Source organism: Hemicordylus capensis, chromosome 1 (assembly GCF_027244095.1).
Source record: "Hemicordylus capensis ecotype Gifberg chromosome 1, rHemCap1.1.pri, whole genome shotgun sequence".
In the NCBI taxonomy this organism is placed as follows: domain Eukaryota; kingdom Metazoa; phylum Chordata; class Lepidosauria; order Squamata; family Cordylidae; genus Hemicordylus; species Hemicordylus capensis.
The window spans coordinates 429,730,633-429,751,317 of record NC_069657.1 but is presented as its reverse complement, the minus strand read 5'-3'; the positions used below and the strand labels follow the sequence as shown (position 1 = coordinate 429,751,317).

The window sequence follows — 20,685 nt, the reverse complement described above, 5'->3', positions numbered from 1 at the left end:
GCACCCCTGGTCTAGGTACATTCAGCTCCCCTCTCTTGCCATGTGGATAGTGCATAATCTATTCACCTGACTAGGTTGGCTGGGAAGGCTCTGTTCCACTCGTTGACACCTCCTGAATCCTGTTTGTCAAGCACATGAGGCAGGGCCTTCTCGGTGCCTGTGGCTTCTCGGTGAATTCCAGGCTGTGGAACTCACTCTCAGATGAGATCTGCATGATTCCCCAACTGCCAGTCTTCCAGATGAGATTGAAGACTGCCCCTTCTACCCAAGCCTTTGACCAATCAGTAGCCCTCTGGTTTCCTTTTAGCTGACTGCAGCTTTATCTGTTTTATTCTGAGTATTTTTTAAAAATTAACATTTTATTATTGTAGTTTTTAATTTGTTGTTCACTGTTTTGGGGTCTCAGGGCAAAGGACAGTATAGAAATGCAAATAATATTACAAATTGCTTTCGAAATTCTCTCCAGCATTGGAGATGGAGGGCTGCTGTCTGAGAAATCCCATTTCAAAATGTAGAGTTGGAACCAAATTAGATGTGCGGTTAAACGTGGAATTGCTTAGTGTCCTCCCCAGCTTTTAAAACAGCAGCCACAGCATGCCAGAGAGGTGGAGAAATTGTCTGAGAAAATTCTCCAATGTTTCTCATGGCAAGGAATCCTGAAATTCCTCTTCAAATTTCAGCCCTTTTGGGACAAGGTGATAAGAGCATGTGGTGGCGTCCCAGCTGCAGAGGGTCTTGGATGATATGGATTGTCTGGACCCTTTTCAATCTGGCTTCCGCCCCAGTTATGGGACTGAAACTGCCTTGGTCGCTCTAGTGGATGACGTACACTGGGAAGTAGACATGTGGAGTTCTGCTGGACTTGCTGGACCTCTCAGCGGCATTTGACACCATCAACCATGGTATCCTTCTGGACCACCCCTTGAGTATGGGAATTGGTAGTACTGCTTTGGAGTGGCTCTGGTCCTTTCTTGGGGGGAGGGTCCAGAAGGTGGTGCTGGGGGACTATTGCTTGGTTCCATGGCCATTGGCCTGTGGGATCCCAAAGGGTTCGGTTTTGTCCCCCATACTGTTCAACACCTACATGAAACTGCTGGGAGAGGTCATCTGAGGACTTGGACCGAGTTGTCAGCAATATGTAGATGACACTCAGCTCTATTTCTCCTTGTCACCTGATCCTAGGGAGGCAGTATCCTGAATCGGGGACTGGGAACCTGTGATGGGTTGGATGTGGGCTAATAAACTGAAATTGAATCCGGACAAGATGGAGGTAATGTTGGTCAGTAGGAGAGCCTGTTGGGATGAGGAGATTCTACTGGTTCTGGATGGGGTTGCACTACCCTTGAAGAAGCAAGTACACAGCTTGGGGATATTGCTGGACACAGGTCTGCTTTTGGAAGCTCAGGTGGAGGTGGTGGCCAGGAGTGCCTTTGCATGGCTTCAGCTAGTGCACCAGCTACATCCTTTACTCGAGAAGGCAGGTCTGGCCACAGTTACCCACGTATTAGTCACATCAGACTGGATTACTGTAATGCACTCCATGTGGGGCTTCCCTTGAAGAATATTCGGAAACTGCAACTAGTGCAAAATGCGGCAGCTAGGGTTTTATCTGGAGCTGCTGGTTGGGATCACATCACACCCATTTTGAAAGAGCTGCACTAGCTGCCAGTTTGTTTCTGGGTCCAATTCAAGGTGCTGGTTTTGACCTTTAAAGCCCTTAACAGTTTGGTCCCGGGATACCTGAGGGACTGCCTGCTCCCAAGAGTTGCTGCCCAGTTGACAAGGTCTTCTGAGGGGGCTCTGCTCTGGATGCCAACAATGAGGGAGGCTCGGTTATCATGCTCGCGGGACAGGGCCTTCTCTGTTGCTGTCCCCAGACTCTGGAATGCTCTCCCAGTGGCTTTTCGCTCCTAGGTCTCCATCACTGCTTTTAGAAAGCATGTGAAAACTTGGCTGTTTACCCAGGCTTTTATGTGATTGTCTCCTCTGCTGCTTCTTTGTATTTTGTATGGTTAATTTATGCATGTATTTTAAAATCTTTTTAGTTAGATCTGTGTTTTTATTTTTTAGCTTAATATTTTAATTGTAATTTTTATAGTCTTGTTTTAATTTTTCTATGTGAACCACCTTGGGATTGTTTTAATGAAAGGTGGTATACAAATTTAACAATAAATAAATAAATAAATTTTCTTCTTGGAGGAACCCTGACATTTTCTTTCGAACTTCACTTTGGAGAAATTTCAAACCCAGCCCTACAGGGAGCCCAATCTGAATCAGGACTTCAGCAAAGGAGTATAGGACTGTACACATCAATAAAACCAGAGCTCCAATGTCTGAGCTCCCCATCAAGTGGCATCAGATCACAGGGCAAATAATGCTCTGGGGTAGTGTGCTGGTAAAATCCACTTTCTGCATCAATTTTTGGGGGGAGATTTCAAACTCGCATTAAAGCCTTGCAGTAAACCCACAGTCAAGCCAGCTGTCTGGGAAACCTTCATGCCATGTTTTTAGTTTGTCTCCAGGAACCCTAGGTAGGTTGCCATCTCTGACTGTGGCTATTCCTGGGGGATTCCCCCCCCCCCCCAGTTTTGTTTTTTGCAATATAGTTCAAAACCTGAAGCCATTAGAATCTCCAGGGTTCCTTTTCAGTCCCTGAATCCTGGAGGACTCATCTTGGAGGGCTCAGGCTGGCAACCTGGGAGAACCCCAAGTGCCGCATGCGAATCCGCCCTTTCCCGAGCAGCAGGCACTACGCACGGCCAAGATCCTGGGGGAAAACAAATGCCTGGACAGAAACCCCAGCAGCAACAGGAGTGGAGGGGGCGAAAGCAATCTCTTATTCATCCTGCGGGGGAAGGAAACCGTTTCAGGAGATGAAATAATAGTCATGGAGCCGAGTCAAGCGCGCAGGACGCCCAGAAGGAGAAGCTGGTGTGTGTGAAGCGCGGGAAGCCTTCTGAGCACCTCGCGGTCAGGACTCATTAAAGCAGTCAATTATGCATGGGCGGCAGCGGGCGAGCGGCTGCCGGACCTCACGTAGGAGCCGGAGGAGCGAGCAAGGCGTCGGGAAGCGGAAGGCTGAGGCAACAGCACGTACCAAGGCAGACGCGGACGCCGCCAAACCAGCGCGCCGCGCGTGTCACGTCTCCGAGGGGCTCCCGGGGGAGGACTCCATTGTGTGGGGGAAACGCGCGCCTCCGCCGCTTTCACAAAGGCGCGCGCGCGCTACGGCTGCTGCGCTCTGGTCCTGGCGACGCCTGGCTGTTTTTGGCGCTGGAAGCCTTGGCAATGGAAGGGAAGACAGATTAAGGGTTTCCCTATCCTGTCGTCATTCCCGCCCCCCCTTTCCCCGAGGCGCTGTGCCTTTTGCAATGCAAATAGAGCTGCGTGATAGGCAGAGAGTCAACAGGTACAACGCTCCCGCTACTCCGAGAGCAAACAAACTATGAGATCATTTAGCAGATACAACGTCCCATTTCCTGCCTCCTCAGTGGCGGCAACAGAACAATAATGGGCGGAGAGGGGGCACAGAAAGGGCAAAGTGCATTTATAGGTGGGAAAGCTGTGTCCCACACGGCAGATTTCTGAAACAGAAACGTGGGGGGGGGACGGTGGGGGAAAGCCACTTTTCGGGGGAGGGGCGCCTGCATTCTGTCTCCTGCCACCCCCCTAGAGCCGCCCTTGTGACTTCCTTCAGAGAGGAAACTGAAAGGCAGAGATTCAGCAGGTGCAGCCCTCTACTCTTTCGTGCTCTTTAGAGAGGAAACTAACAGCAGAGGCGTAACTATAGGGGGGGGCACGTGCCCCGGGCGCCATCTTTTCTGGTCACATGGGGGGCGCCGCCATGACAAAATTTTTTTTTTAACTTTTTTTTTAATTTTTTGTTAATACAAATGTTTCCTGCTCAGTGCAGCAGCGCTACAGCAGTCAAGGGAGCACATCAGCGTCCCCTCCCCCACGAGCAGTCCCTTCCGCGCCCCCGCGCCCCCCCCATTGCTTTGCTGGTGTCTGGCGGCCAGTCAGTGGCCTGGCATGGCGGCGGCAGCGGGCGCTTGTGAGGAAAAACCTAAGTATAATGTAGTATGTTGGGGGCGCGGGGGGGGCGCCATTTCAGTGCTTGCCCTGGGCGCCGTTTTCCCTAGTTACGCCTCTGACTAACAGGCAAAGATTCAGGTGCAGTTCTTCCTCCGTTTTCTGCCTTCAGAGAGAGAGCTGTGCAACAGGCAGAAATTCAGTAGGTATGATGCTCGCTGCTTCAGTCTTCCTTTAGAAAGGAAACTGTGACAGACCAAGGTTCCGCAGGTACAACGCTCCAGCTCCTAGTTGCTGCCTTTCGTTTAGAGAGGAAGCCGACAGGAAGAGATTCAACACAAGCCCCAGTTTGGTGGCTTTCTTCAAAGTGAGTGGAACCTGTTGACTGTCTACCTACAGCTTGGACATAAGACTCGTGCAAGGAGCATGGCCAGGGGGTGAGTTAACCCCATCACTTCATAAATGAAAAGCAGGATACTTTGGGGTCAGTTGTATGCTACATTCGATTCTGTGCCATCTCTGCAGAAAGGATATGGGGGGAACCAAGTAAAAGGAATCCAAAGCTGCTTTCTGGCACTGGTGACTATAGATTTCTGCTTGCCTCCTGAAAGCATCTTTACTCAGGGACTTGAAAAACAGAGGAGCCCAGTAGCCTGCTGCTATGCATATCTGCTCAGAAGTAAGTCCTGCTGAGTTCAGTGGGACTCACCACTGAGTTATCCTTGGGTTGCAATTCCTCAAGAGCCAATAGATTCAGACATTATGCTATGCAATGTACAGATATCTCCACACCCGCACATATGTTTGTGTGAATGACTGTATCTGTGCACAGATCTTTAGCTGTGTGCATTGTACGCTTGTGCCAGTGTTGAACACAACGTGTGAATGGGCCTAATGTGTATACTGGTCAGAGTGTTAGACTAGGACTGGGGAGAGTCCTAGGTGCAAATTCCGACTCAGCCAGGATGTTTAGTAGATGACCTTGGCCAGTCACCTCTCTCAGCCTAACCTACTGTGGAATTTGCTGCCATAGGACATGGTGGCCACCAGCTTGGATGGCTTTAGAAGGAGGTTAGACAAATTCATAGATGACAGTTCTATCAGTGGCTACCATCATCATCTTTTATTACAGTCATAGACCAACATAAAAATACATTTTAAAGAATACAAGTAAATAAAAGTGGAAATAGGTGGTTACATATATGATGATGCATATTAACATTAAAAGAACTAATAATACTAAGAATGCATGAGGGTGATTGCATGTTAAAAAATACAAGTACTAAAAAAGCTAAAAGTACGAAAAATGAAAATGAAAAATATAATAATAATACTATTACTATTATGTTTAAAAGTAATAAAATGCATAAAAGACATTAAAAGGGGGACATAAAATAATAGAGTTAAAAAACTCACAATAGAGCTATAAAAACCAGAATAAAAATTATATTGAGTGCTAAAACCAATTAAAAAGGAATAAAAAGGGAAGCGTGAGCAATTACAGAGTCAAATCAGGGCTAAAAAGGCACACAGCCTGTCATCAGTGGCTACCAGTGTTCCCTCTAACAGGGATTCCCAGATGTTGTTGACTACAACTCCCAGAATCCCCTAGCAAAAGCCATTGCAGCAGGCGATTCTGGGATTTGTACTCAACATTTGGAAATCTCTGTTAGAGGGAACACTGGTGGCTATGTTTATGGCTGTAGGCTTCCTCCAGGCTCAGAGGCAGAAGCCTCTGAATACCAGTTGCTGGGGAGCAACAGCAGGAAAGAGGGCTTAGGAAACCTGTGCGCTCCCCAGAGGCATCTGGTGAGCCACTGAGGGAATCAGGATGCTGGACTAGATAGGCCTTGGGCCTGATCCAGCAGAGCTGTTCTTATGTACCTCATAAGACTGTGGTGAGGATAAACTGGATTTCCCATGTATACTGGCCTAAGCTTGGAGAAAGGGACATGTATGTGAGTAATAATAATACACTGGGGATGCTTAGGGTCATGCTGTCCATCTCTCTCTTTTGGATTTTTTGAAAGTTTGGTTTTATTTACATGTATTATCTTACCCTTCCTCCAAGGAACCCAAAGCAGTGTGCATGTTGATGTTCATCCTCACAGCAACCCCATGAGGTAGGTTAGGCTAAGAGTTAAGTGACTGGCCCAGAGTCACCCATTGAGTTTCATGGCTGAATAGGGATTTGAACTTGATTCTCTTGGTCCTAGCCCAACACTCTGATCATGACATCACACTAGCACTAAATTAATCAGAATAAAATTACCATAGTCTGGAAGTATGTTTAATTTCATGGCTTTCATGGTTTGTGATAAATCTATATGGATGGTTTTGATTTTTTTAAATTTGAAAACCTCTTTAGATGGAGAACTACCATGGTGTCACTCTTGCATACATGCCGCTTGGCTGTGATGATGTCAAGATGGCCAGCATAACATGCATATTAAATCTCATTATCTGAGTAATTATTTGGCCAATTTTGTTAAGTAAGGTGTCATTGGAAAGGTATTTCCACAAGCTACTAAATGTGACCATATGATTGGTGGTGATATTTTTTTCTTCTTCCCCTTTTTAACGTAACAAACAAGTTGTTCTGGTAAGAACTAATCTGCCTACATTCCTTTCACTCGCTTCCTAATGAAATTAGAGTCTCCACTTCTCTGAATGTTTTAAAGAAGGAATTGAAACATACCTGTTTAGTCAGGCTTTTAGTTTATAGTTTTAGTTTCAGTTTTTAGAGTTTTTATTGTATTTTAAATTGTTTTAATTACGTTAATGTTTTCATAGTTTTTATATTGTGAACCGCCCAAGGACCTTTTTTATAGGGCAGTATGTAAATGCACTTAAATAAATTAAATAAACAAACATAAATATAATCTTGATAATTACCATCCTCACAAGTAGCCCACTTCAACCTAAGACGTTCACATGTCCGCCATATTGAATTGGCGGTGATTACATCATCACAACCTACGCCATTGAGCCGTCCCTATGTGTCCCTACACCTGTAACAAATTTTGTTCACACTTCAAATGTTCATGCTCTTAAACGTCCACCGTCTTGAGTTGGGGTGGATGACATCATCACAAACTATGCGGTTTAGGTGTCCATATGTGTGCTTATAACTATCCCAAATCTGGTCCAAATCAGTTCCCACTCGCACTTCAAATGTTCATGTGCCTGCCATCTTGAATTAGGCTGAATGACATCATCACAAACTACACTGTTGAGGAATCCCTATGTGTCCCTACAGTTGTAGCAAATTTGGTTCAAATTGGTTAGGTTAGGTTAGGTTAGGTTAGGTTAGGTTAGGTTAGGTTAGCCCACTTGTACCTCATCAAGTTAGCCCACTTGCACCTTGGATGTTCACTTATCCGCCATCTTGAATCGGAGTGGATGACGTCATTACAAACTATGCCCGTGAGCAGTAACGGAGCCAGGCCAGCGGCGGCCCATGTCTGGCTGCCAAAGCGGCCCGCTCGCCCTGCCTCTACATCTGATGTCAGACACGGGGTTTTTAGACACCCCCCCGTGTCTGACATCAGACTGGGGGGCATGGTCTGGCTCCTGAATGGGACCATGCGGCCCCATTCAGGAGCTAGATTGGGGCCAGCGCTGTGAATGCAGTGCTGGCCATTTAACTCCCAAACGGGGCTGCGGGGCCCCATTTAGGAGCTAAACTAGCCCACCCCTTGGGGTGGGGGGTGCCTAGGTTCTTTGAACCCAGTCGCCCAACGGTGGCTATGCCCCTGCCTTTGATCCATCCCTATATGTCCTTACAGCTGTAGCAAATTTGGTTAAAATCAGTTAGGTGGTTCATAAGTTATGCCAAACATTCATGCCTATGCCATCTTGAATTGAGGTCGATGACATAATCACAAACTACTCCCTTGAACTGTTTCTTCCTTGCCATACCCTGTGACTGGTATTTAGAGACATCTTGCCTCTGAGGCTGGAGGTGGCCTTCCCTTCAAAGATATCTAAAAAATGACTATTATTTTAATCTCATCTTCTCTTTAAGTCTCTTGAACATTGCAAGTGAACCTCCCCCCCGCCCCACTTTATCTCCATGTCAGGAAACTTGCTAAATATACATAGGTCAGGCTGCTGTTAATGGCTATAGGAGCAGGGTCAATAAAGAAGGTGGTGACCCTCTTTGGAGACCTTAAAGTCAGAGAACTTCCCAGAGAAAGGATGCTAACCACATCCAGCAAGCAAGAGGGAAAAGAAATCTAACTCTTGTTATTGAAATAATTTATTCAAACTCAGTTAAGTGTACATCAGTGTGTTTCATTTACATGTTTTATTCTTTTGTGGAGGGGAGCAGGATTGGAGGAACTGGGGAGGGCTTGTTTACAATTTCTTTGTAGGCATCAGGGAATAGGAAGGTGAAAAGGAGGGTATAGTCAATAAAACCTACGAAGTGCTATGATACCAGCATCCAATGCTGCGTTCGACCATCACAGGGCCTTGGGGATGGGAACCTCACTTGCGAAAGCTCCTACTTCCAGAATGTTTTAATTGCACACATGATGATGGCACCAATGGCGAACATCTCATGCTTCTTAATGAAAAAGAATATCAGCTCCCGTGCTATATAGATTATATGTATGAAGATGAAGCAGTACAGGAACAAGGTGAACTGGTCCTGAGGTAAGAGGAGGTGATGGCTTCCTCCAGGAGGCTGTGGAGAGAGGCAGAGGAAAATTGTAACTTCGCCCCCATCATGTTTCACACACTATGGGTCACAAAAGGCTCATGGAACAAGGGTGTGTTCTCATGCAGAGAAGAGTTGTCAGCTCCCACGTCACACTTTAGCAGGAAAATACTTGACGTCAGTGGGCAAGCTAAACTCGGGGGTGGGGGAACCTCCAGCTTTGTTGAACTACCGCCTTGCCTTGCCTTGCGAGAGGGCCACCCCACCTGAGAAATCAGGAGAACTAGCTGGGCCGGGCGCAGAGCATCTGCGCCTCTAGTTCACCGCAGCACTTTCTCCCCTCGCCCACTGTCTTCTTGCCCACCCACCTGCTGTTTCTTCCCCCGCCATCTTCTTCCTTGCCCTCTGTCTTCTTCCCTGCCCACCCACTGCCTTCTTTGGCCGCCTGCTTGCCACCATTCACCACTGTTTTCTTTGCCCACTGGCCAGCTGTCACCATTTTCTCCCCCGTCCCCCTTGCTATCAAGTTAGCTGCTAGCGAACTCTCATGAGAGCTGCCACACATGGGATTAGCGATGGTTACACCTAAGATAAATATATAGAGAGATGTTACATGCATTAGCATCTGACTTTAGTTCAGAGGTAGCCAACCTGAGGCTCTCCAGATTTTTTGGGCTACAATTTCAGCTGTTCTTGGACTGGGAGTGATAGGAGTTGTAGTCCAACATCAGCTGGAAAGTCTTCAGTTGGCCTCCTTGGAACTGAAGCTGGATACTAGTGTAATATTCTCCTGATTTCTCAGTACGGGCGGCCCTCTTGTGAGGCAGAGCGAAGCAGCCATCCCAGGCAGCAGATTACTGGGGCGCCAGCAGGGTGGCAAGATACCATCATCTTGTTGCTGTGGTCACAAGCATGGATTGTTCCCGTTGCTAAGCAGGGTCTGCCCTGCTTTGCATTTGAATGGGAGACTACATGTGTGAGCACTGTAAGATATTCCCCTTAGGGGATGGGGCTGCTCTGAGAAGAACATCTGCATGCTTGTATGCAGAAGGCTCCAAGTTCCCTCCCTGGCATCTCCAGATAGGGCTGGGAAAGACTCCTGCCCGCAACCTTGGAGAAGCCACTGTCAGTCTGTGTAGACCAGCGTTTCTCAACCGGACCAACCAACCGGTTTCAAGTCTGTCTATCTATCTATCTATCTATCAGACTTCTATACTGCCCAACACTTCCATCTCTGGGCAGTTTACAATTAAAATAATATAAGCATTAAAATCATTAAATTTGGAATCTTTTGCAAACATGGAATATTAGGGGTTCTCAACCTTGGGTCCCTCAGTTAAACTCCCATAACCCCCAACCACAATGGCATTTGGCCATTATGGCTGGGGATTATGGGAGTTGAAGTCCACCAACATCTGGGGACCCAAGGTTGAGAACCCCTGAATCTAAAAGCCTGGGTGAACAAATTTGTCTCCAGTGTGTCTTCAGTATGTGCGGGGTGGGGGTGGGGGTGCTTGTGATTACTTAATGGAGAGGGGATGTTGGGCCATTAGAAAAATTCAAAAACTATGAAACCAACATACAAGCAAGCTTTTGAATTCCCCAAAACTCTTCATCAGGCTGGATGTCAAGCAAAGCAAAAAGAAGGTGAGGAGAGGAGAGCTGGGCAAGTTGTCAGTAGAGCCCGAAGTCTACAGTTTAACCCTTTCTTGATGGAGGTGGAGTTTTAGCTGGAGTTGTGTAGTCGCAGGGCCGGATCCAGACGACGTTAGTCAGGACCACCCACTGAAATTAATTTAGTCATCTCTCATTTGTGTCAATGCTGTTTGGTCATGATCACCTGGCTTGATCTGGATCCTGCTCTTAGATGTGCACTTTGTGAGGCGGACCTAATGAAACCCACGCAGCTCTGCCAAAAATCCTTAAAAACGGTTACATGGCAGGTGCTGGGAATGGGGTTTTTTTTAACAGTGAAAGAAAATGTGAAGAAGAGTGGTGGGGACCTGGCATTAAAGAGAAGGGGGTGATTCTGAGATGGCGTGGGGCGTTGTAGTGGTGGATGCCTCATCTTCCTCACTGGGGAGACGAAGCACTGTTCAGGGTGGGTGAGGCAATGGTTCACCGGACCGCACTTGGAAGGTCGCCTGGGTCCAAGAGCTGCCGCCACTGTCCTTGCATACCAGAGTGTAGCAGGTGTTTCCCCATCCTCTCTCACAACGCACGTTTCTGTGCCCCCCTCCCAACTCCCCTGCATGCGCCAATCACACCAGCCTGCCTTTGGGGCCATGCAGCTCACGTGGTCCCACATGCTGCCCGCGTGTACCTGCGAGGTGAGCCAAGGCAGCCCTCCTCCCTCCCTCCTCTGCTTAGCCCTCACTGTGGCATGATCCTGGCCAGAGGTTGTCCCCTGCACAGGGCGAGGTCATAAAGGGGACCGCCGTCTTCCACCGGCGGTGCAGACCAGGGGGTTATAGAGGGCTGAGGGACCACAACACCCCACCAATGCAAGAGGGAAACGGCGTTTCCTCTCAAGGTGCCTTGGCCGCAACAGGCAGCTGGTTTTAAATCGGTTTTGATCAGTCACGAACTGTGCTGGGCATCAAATCCCCAGGATCACTTCATTCCAGTGCCATTCATCTAATGACCCTTTTGCATGAATGCACAAAATGGTATCTTGCCTCTTCCCCGTACCACGCCGCCTCCCTCCTCCACTTAGCCCTCCTTGGTATGCGTACTTGCTCTCCCTCCCCCGAGAAAGGTCCACCTGCACTCCCTTTCTGCAAAGCCTGAGCCAAGGCAGCGCTCCTCCCTCCCTCCGCCACTTAGCCCTCACTGCAGCATGATCCCGGCCAGAAGTTCCACCCCCTGGCAAGGTCACAAAGGGGACCGCCGTCTTCCACCAGCAGTGCAGTCCAAGGGGTTACAGGGGACCGAGGGACCACAACGCCCCACCGATGCAAGAGGGAACCAGCGTTCCCTCTCAAGGCGCCTCGGCCGCAACAGGCAGCTGGGTTTCAATCAACCAACCTTTGGCTGCAAACAATGAGCATGGAAGAACCAGCAGCCCTTCAATATCTTTTCCTTGATGCCCCTGCGCTGCATACAGTATGAAGCTGTAAAGATAGGGAGTAGCTGTAGGAAGTTAGCTGTAGGAAGATCTCAGCAGCACGTGGAGGCAAGGCACAAGAAGGGTCCCATGCCTCCATGATACTCTTCCTCTTCCGTGCCATGTGCAAAATTAAAAAAGTGAGTGCCTTGATTGCAGTTGTTGGGGGCGGGGGGGGGGGGGGTTTGACTCCCAGTCAGGGACCAGCACTCAACCCTTCGGGGACCGGCAGCGGTCCAGGGACCGGTGGTTGAGAAACTGTGGTGTAGACAATACTGAGCTAGATGGACCAAAGGTCTGACTCAGTATATGGCAGCTTACTATGTCTCTACATTGCAGCAGCTCTTTGGGACACAACTGGCCCTGGCAAGCTTTTCTCCTCACACCCCTTGCAAAGGGTGTAAGAAGAACAAGGAGAGAAGGGGAGATGCTGGCAACCTTTTCTTCTCCCCATTCCTGCACCAACCTCAAAGCTTGCAAGGGCTGGCTTGAAAGGGGCTGTGCACTCAGCAGGGTCATGGGGCAAGGCAGCATTTGGCACCTTGCCTCAGGTGCTGCAATACCATGGGCCTCCCCATTGTCAGGAGACTGCAATTGGCAGTGGAAGAGCTGAGTGAAGGAGAGGGGAGTTTAACCTTTCCCTTGTCATCCTTTGTCTTTTCCTTCACAAGGGAAAAAACAGCTAGGTGCATGCACATCTGAGGGTCAAACTTTAAGCATGTGCTTACCAAGCGGTTCTTTTAAAAAAAAAAATTAAATAGCTGTCAGATTGAAAAGGCAGATCTTAGTCTTATACACTTCCCCTGCACTGTACTGATTGGGATAAGGCTTTTTTGAAGCAGCTGCTTGTCAAGAAAAGGGATCGCCCATTGGTGCCAAATGCAAGCTGCTGCTTAACGTGGCAACTAGCAGCCACAAGGAAGGGACTGATCCAGACAAGGACTTCAGCAGGAGTAGTTAGACCCTGTACCCATTCCCTCACAGCCCAACTCCACAGGGGGACTGATCTTCTGGCTAAACAATAATAATTAGAAGAAGAAAACACCCATGCTTTGAAAGCACATACTGTCCTTGTTCTCACGATTGCAAAGTTAGTCCAAGGAGCAGCCAGCTAAGAGCCATGTGCGCTCCTGAAAAGTGATTGTGTGCAAGGGGGAAATCGTGGTTGGAGGATCAGGAAGTAATTGTTTGCAAGGCGCAATTGGGTACAGCAGAGATGATCACTTCCTGGTCCTCTGGCCAGGATTTCCCCCTTGTACACAATCACTCTTTGGGAGTGCACGCAGAACTTAGCTAGCTGCTCCTTGGACTAATTTTGTGATCATCTCTTCTCTTTACGTGTGAAGGAAGGAAGGAGAAGGAAGGTGAGCATGCAAGTCTAAAGTGCTCTGTACCCTCCACAACAAACTATTTTCGCCCAATCTTTAAGATGTCACTGTAAACAATGGTTTGTTGCGAAGTCTGAAATACTGGGCCAAAAAACTGACCCACTGCAGCGACTGCTGGGGGTCCTCTTTCTCTGAAACCCTCACCAAGCAACTCTGCAAGCAACTTTCACAGGAAGGAGCTGCTTGGGGCCAAAATACTTCCTACAGTGAAGATGCGTGATTGGATCTTCTAGTATTTTAAACAGAAATGCAGAGGGAGCTGCAACTTTGCTTGTGGGTTGGGCGTGAGGTCTCTAATCGTTTCTCACTACCCTGTTTTCCTGATTAAACTGTCTACACCCTGCAAAGCTCATGAGGGGAAAGAAGTATGGCAAACCGAATCGAGGGAGGGATTTTGATCAGGAAAATAGCACAGTGAGGCGGGGAGGGTTAAATATGCATACACCTTAGTGCTGAGAGTGAATGTTCAGCCTCCTGTGCTGCATCATTATTAACTGTTATAAAAGTCAGGAGAGCCAATAGTGTCTATCCCTAAAAGTCTGTTCATTCATTAAGGACAAAATCCTTTCCAGGGCGCTGTCCAGACTAGCTGCTGAACAGCAACAAAATGCCTCTGTTCAGGCAAGTCGCACTTGAAATGTAAACAGTAGAGGGCGCAGTCTTGCAGAAACCAACAACCCCCAAAACCAGCATCTTTCGTACACCGGATATACAGCATCTTAACTCTATATCACAATGATTAAATTTGAAACAAGGCATTGGAAATGTAAACGGCACCCTGCTGTCCGTGTAGGGACTGCGGTGTCATAACACAGGAAGTGTGGAAGCACACTTCCGAGATACGGCGTGACCCCGTTGCAGGGTCTAATCTGGAAAGCGCCCAGGTGCCCCACCTTCAAGGTTAGGTGGGTAGTGACCAGGGACTCTCTTATTTTTAAAATAACATTTGGTGGTGCTGCTGTTTTGGCTCATTTTCCTGTCTCTTTGAGGTGTGTGTGTGTGTGTGTGTGTGTGTGTGTGTGTGTGTGTGTGTGTGTGTAAATGATTGCTCTCAAGTTTTGTGTGCTGAATGGAAATTGTTAGCTACCTTGGGGGTTCTATAAGGAAGCTGAAAGGAAAGGTAATTAAAATGTGCTTTAATTATAATATAATACCAATTTAAGTTCACAGGAAGTAAAACAAAACTAGCCCTGATCTTTTCTTTCCGCGATTTTTCGTCTCTGCCTGCCTGCACTTACCTGCGTGGATGGTGTCTGCACCCGCATCTCTTCCATCTTCTCCTCGTGCTGCCGCTGCTTCTCCTTTTCTTCGTATCGGAATCTGGTCATGGTGAGCTCCATCTCGAGGCGCATCTTCTCCAGCTGGGTTGTCAAGGCGTGTGCCTGCTTGGTGCTTCTCTGCTCTATTTGAACCCAGCTGTCCATCTCACCCTCCATGGTGGCCAGACCAGGATGTGGATTGTCCAGTTCCACCTGTGGCTTTGTCCTCATGGGCACATCTTCATCTTTGAGGTCAGGTGGGTCTGTCACATCGTTTGGGGTAGATGGTGGCTCCATCATCTCATCAAGAGCTGATGTAGGCTCGGTCACGTTGTCGGGAGCAGATGAAGCATTTTCAGGGTTGTCTTCCTAGCAGAAGATTGGAGGTGTGGGGGGGATATTTGATGCTGTTTATGGTGGGATCCACACATTTAGGCTTAGCTCACTAGCTGGCCCCTCCATTATTTATGGCCACCACCAATCCCCTCTTTCCCCTGAGGTTATTTTCTGGCACACAGGTAGAGGTCTTAGGAAAGAAGTGGGCCTTCTGTCACTTTGCACTGCAATATGGGGATGGTAAGAAACAGTGGGAGCCCTCTCCTACCGCTTGGAAAGGATTGCTGCTGTTTCTTACCTTCTCAAAAACGGCAGTGGAAATGAGAACTCTGGGGAGGAGATCTGTGTGCTGCTGTGTGTCCTGCTTTCCACAGGGCTGGGAGCACTCACCACCGGCGAGATGGCAATTTGTAGATGCCTGCATAAATGTACAGAAGCATTGTACAAACAGTAACATTGCTTAGCTTAAATGAAAAGAAGGCTTTTGGTATAGGTAGGGTGCAGTTACTCTGACCATGCCAGCATATCATTTTCTCATTCCTTCTGCTATGTAAACAACTTTCTGTCCCTTTTGGGGTTGGGAATCATTATATAAGGGAGCTCTTCTCACGATCAGTGAGAAGAGCTTGCAGGCAGTCTGCAGGGAAGGACAGATCGCCCACCCAGATGTCCAGTGGCTCCCACTGCAACTCCCGGGTTGGGGTGCCGGGATGCACTGCCCCAGAGCCCCAATAATGCACCACGCGAGTGCACGGTGAATTACTGGGATCCCCCCTCCCCACATGAGTGTGCTAGCCATGGCTACAAGTAGCCGCGACTGACACACGGTTCGAAAAATGCAGTGAAGGCATTTTAACCTCATCTAGCAAGGAGGCAACTTAGGTAGGTTTGCCGCCATGCAGCCACTGGGATTAGGCTCGATCCCGGCGGTTCCCATGAGCGTACAAAAGCGGGCTTCGCACGCTCGTGTGAATAGCCTCAAGATTTTGTTGTTAAAATATTTAAATAGTTCTCAAAGTGGCTTTTGTGGCCCTTTTTGTTGAAAACCATAAAATGCATTTTTGTTAAAATATGTATCTGGTTCTCAAAGTGGTTTACATAGAAAAAGGAAATAGAAGGTGGTCCCCTGTCCAAAAAAGTGGCATAATCTTATGCTCACACATCTTACAGTAGCAACAGCCACTGGGGAGATGTTATGCAGGGCTGAACAGGGATAATTGCTCAGTCCTTGTGAAATGTAACAGACCTACTGCTTTAAAAGATATCTCTTATTCAGCAGGGTTTATTAGTAACTTTAGTATAAGATGGCCCTTTCCATTGTAGTCCCCCTCAGCTTTGGAACACCCTCCTGGAAGAGCTCGCCCTTGCACCCTCCCTCAGGTTTTTTAAAAAGCACCCGAGAACCCATCTTTTTAGAGTGGCTTATTGGTGTTTTATCTGTAGCTATGTCTGGTGGATGTTTAATCTCTTAACCTTTTCAACTTTCAAATTTCAAATCTGGTTTCAGCTGGGTTCTATTTTTAATTATTTTACTTATTTTATTAATGTTTTATGTTTGATCATGTTGAGTATTTTAGTATTTTTGTGAGCCACCCTGAGCAGTATTGCACTGGAGGGGCAGGATATACATATTTTCTACATAATATATTAGCTGACTCAAAACATCTCCTTTGCAACATAGAAATATGATGCAAATGGGTCTGTAGTTCACCCCTGCTAACTGAGCAAAGAGGCACCTTTAAAAAGTGGTGATTCTATTTATTTCGCAGGGGGAGAGCAATCGGCCTTATCTAGCCCCAGCACAGCATCCCTCCAGTGGCTGTTGCTAGTGTCTAGCATGTTTCTTTTTTAGATTGTGAGCCCTTTGGGGACAGGGAGTAATATATATTTATATTATTTATTTCTATGTAAACTGCTTTGGGAACTTTTTGTTGAAAAGCGGCATATAAATATTCACCGTATTCGTATTCAGTGGTAGAGCATCTGCTTTGCATGCAGAAGGTCCCGGTTTCAATTGCCTAGCATCTCCAGGTAGGTCTGGGGAAAGACTCCTGCCTGAAACCTTGGAGAGCTGCTGCCAGTCAGTGTAGACACTTCTGAGCTAGATGGACCAACGGCCTGACTTAGTATAAGATAAGGTCTTCCTATGTCCCATGATTCAAAAAGACTGTATCCATGTTCCCACTTGCATATGAAAACTGTGGGTCTGAAATCCAGGTCTAGTCTATATAAAGAGAAAGGTCATCTTAACTGAAGACTGCCAAATGCTTGGGGTTTTGATTCTTGCCCTATATTGGCATAACTTTGACACATACCTGAAAATCTCTACACCGGGGGTATACAACCTGTGGCTCTCCAGATATTGCTGAACTACAACTCCCATCATCCCCAGCCAATAAATTGTGGCTTGGGCTGATGGGAGCTGTAGTTCAGCAACATCTGGAGAGCCACACGTTGCCTACCCCTGCTCTGTACCAAATGCAGCTGACCAGCTATGTACTTTGGCCCACTTGGTGTCTGGCAGTCATCCTGTTTTGTAGTCCCAGGTAGGGATGTGCCCAAACCATGGTTCGAAGCATGGTTCAAGCACTTTTAAGGAAATTAGAAAGGGAACTTTAAGAAAATGGAGAGCATCAGCATGCACATGGTGTCCGTGCATGTGCGGGTGCCATTTGCGGGGTCAGAGTGGTGTAGCTGACCATGCAAATGGTGCCTGCGCATGTGCAGACACCATGTGTGTGCTGATGGCATGCAGGGCTTTTTGAGTCACACACCCCCTGCAGGAAGCTGGAAGGGGTGGCGGAGAGCAGATAAGCACCTGCTTTCCCTATTCTTAGAGTTCCCTTTCTAATTTTCTTAAAAGTTCTCAAACTGCACTTCGAACCGCAGTTTGGGCACATCCCTAGTTTCAGGCAAGCTGTCAAAACAGACTATGTGGTGAGCTCCTCATGGGCTATCATACACAGCTCGTGCACTTCTCTTGGCATAGTGGGTCACACAAGTTTCACAGATCTGCCTTCACCTTTCACTTCGTGCCATTCACATTGGATGCTGAGGAGTGCTGGGGAAACATGTACCATGAGCTAAAGTGATAGTGATTGTAGTGGCTGTAGGAGGTAACCATCCCAAACATTCTCGACCAATATATTGCTATTAGGGATATGCATGAACCGGTTTGGAGGCCATGTTGGAGGCCTCCAAACCGGTTCGGAAACGGACTGGTCCGGTGGTCCGGCACCGAGGGGGGGTCTACCTTTAAGGGCGGGGGGGTAGAACTTACCCCACCCGCCGCTCTTCCCCCTCCGGCGCTGCGTTTAAAATTGAAGTTTTCGGGGCAGCAGCGTTCCTCCCTGCCGCCCCTGCCCCCGTCGTTGCCCGGAAGAAGCTGTAATAGAAGCACACATGCGCGCGTCGCGGTGTGCGTGTGTTTGTCACCGGTGCACGCGCGCCGCATACATCACATGCAGCGTGCGTGTGACATATGCAGCGCGCGCGCACACGGCGGCAACAGGTGCGCATGCGCCGCGATGCGCGCATGCGTGCTTTATTACAGCTTCTTCCGGGCAACGACGGGGGCAGGGGCGGCAGGGAGGAACGCTGCCGCCCCGAAAACTTCAATTTTAAACGCAGCGCTGGAGGGGGAAGAGCGGCGGGCGGGGTAAGTTCTACCCCCCCCGCCCTTAAAGGTAGACCCCCCTCCGTGCCGGTCCGGACCCATGCACATCCCTAATTGCTATGAGGATGACAAAGGCAATTTTGCCACTTTGTGAATGCACACTTCTTCTGTTCCGAGGTAAACTCTTCAATAAATGATCATTCTAGGTTGCAATGTGGTAGAACTTGAATGGGGAAATCAGCTTATGGGAAGTTCTTATTGGCTAATGTTTGTGATGTCATGTTTGTGATCACATTATAGATATAGATATATAGATATATAAAAATGTGGCAGAGAGATCCTCTCTCTATATATAATGTGGCAGAGAGATGTGAATATACATACATACACATATGAACAAACATTTCATATATTTTGTTCATTTGTTTGTTCATACACACACACACACACACACACACACACACGAACAAACATACAAGCAGTGCAGTGTATTGTTTTTGTTTGTTTGAAAGCAAGTGCCTCACCTGCAGCATAGGAATTCATAGGACTGGCAGAAGTTAAATAGGAAAGAAGTGGTGCTTCCAAGAGAATGCACGCTTCCACCATTTCCATGTCATGTAAAGCCTGAAATGTTGAGTGGAGAATGTTAGGATCTCTCTGCCACATTGTCAAGCCAACTTCAAATGATGTTTATGAATGTAGGGTGGCAAAGAGGTCCCAACATTCTCCACTTTGACATTCCTGGCTTTGCACAACACAGAAAAGGTAAAAACATGTGTTTGCCAGGAACCACCACTTTTTTCCTACTTGCTTTCAGCAGGTTATCTGAACCCGCCCGCCAAGAAAGGTACAGGACTGATAACTGAACCTGAGTTTGATTTGCTGGTATACTGTATGTATGCATCTGTCATGTAACTTGCTTGTTCAGCAGGCAACCAGACTCCACCGCAGGTGAGGAGTTTGCTATGGCTTCTCCTTTAATGTTTCCTCTTCAGCCTTTGTCATTTTTGAAATTAGGGCTTCATGTTCCCAATTTGTTTCACTTGGAAACTGCATCCGAGTTGGCCTACAGGCTGTATGTTGAAAAGCAATATAGGCAGCTTATAATGAACAATCTTGTACTGTCGCCCACCCAAAGAAAAATGGTACTAGATGCTGTATAGTGCAGGATACGTTCAGGATAGAGTTATGCTATGAGATGACTGTAAAAGCTAAGCCTGCCACTTTATCAGTCTCTGGATGGGAGACTGCCTCAGAGCCTTATGGGAGCCAGCGTGGTGTAGTGGTTAGAGTGCTGGACTAGGACCTGGGAGACCCGAATTCAAATCCCCATTCAGCCATGAGACTTGCTGGGTGACTCTGGGCCAGTCACTTCTCTCTCAGCCTAACCTACTTCACAAGGTTGTTGTGAAAGAGAAACTTAAGTATGTAGTACACTGCTCTGGGCTCCTTGGAGAAAGAGTGGGATATAAATGCAAAATAATAATAATCATAATAATCAATAATATGTAAGTTGATCTGAGCTTCCTGAAATAAGAGTGGGAATGGGATAGGAATGTTATCAAAGAATAATTCTTACCATGGGGAATTTAGATTTAAGGCAGTGAGAGTGTAAGAAAGAAGGCAGGACACCACAGAAGGCAGCCTTTGGTATCACCAGCTTCTCACTGCCACATGATGCGTGTCTATAGCTGGTGTCCCATAGCATCCCAGACAGAAGCACAATCTCTGCAAGGCTAGCATACAGGGCCAACTGCCAAACTGATGTAAGCAATTCCACACTGTGACAACACAGATGCCCTGAGATGCTCAGCTCAGTGGTAGGGCACCTGATTTGCATACATGGAGCTAGTGTGGTGTAGTGGTTAGAGTGTCGGACTAGGTCTGGGGAGACCCAAGTTCAAATCCGCACTTTGCTAAGAAGCTCAGTGGGTAACTTTGGGCCAGTAGCCCTCCCTCAGCCTAACTTACAGGGTTGTCATAATGATAAAGCCCTTTGGGGACGGGTCCATCTTATTTATTGGTTGTTTCTCTGTGTCAACCGCCATGAGCCATTTTTGGAAGGGCGGTATAGAAATTGAACAAACAAACAAATAAAATGGTCGGGGGTAGGGAGTGGGTATGCTTCCCCAAACTCCTTGGAGGAAGGGTGAAAGAAAAATGAAGTTAACAACAGCCCCCAAAGTACATAGGTCTTAGGTTTACATTCCAGCTTCTCAAGTTAAATTATTGTTGGGAGTTGGGGGTTGTTAGCTTGCTGACTACTCTTTTGTAAGTTAGAGTAA

General features: G+C 47.6%; 2 protein-coding genes across 4 annotated transcripts in view; one reads left to right on the top strand and one right to left on the bottom strand.

The window, feature by feature from the left end:
- The first annotated feature begins 4,085 nt into the window (after window positions 1-4,085).
- Window positions 4,086-20,685, top strand: part of LOC128352043 (transmembrane protein 247-like) — a 61,329-nt gene continuing 44,729 nt past the window's right edge. The window contains exon 1 of one of the 2 annotated variants that reach the window (XM_053312263.1): window positions 4,086-4,469. The gene's annotated coding sequence lies outside the window, so the exon portion shown is untranslated. Of the gene's footprint in view, window positions 4,470-14,567; window positions 14,706-20,685 lie in introns of those variants that run through there. The other variant, XM_053312246.1, reaches the window with a different exon arrangement.
- Window positions 8,270-20,173, bottom strand: LOC128352036 (transmembrane protein 247-like). Of its 2 annotated transcripts, XM_053312199.1 has the most exons (4): window positions 19,980-20,173; window positions 15,083-15,202; window positions 14,428-14,817; window positions 8,270-8,722 (listed from the first exon to the last, which is right to left on the bottom strand). In XM_053312199.1, the coding sequence occupies exons 1-4, from the start codon at window positions 20,106-20,108 to the stop codon at window positions 8,540-8,542; spliced, it is 822 nt and encodes a 273-aa protein (XP_053168174.1). In that variant the 5' UTR covers window positions 20,109-20,173; the 3' UTR covers window positions 8,270-8,539. The 2 variants fall into 2 exon arrangements, with proteins under 2 accessions (XP_053168174.1, XP_053168184.1); XM_053312209.1 differs by lacking the exon at window positions 15,083-15,202.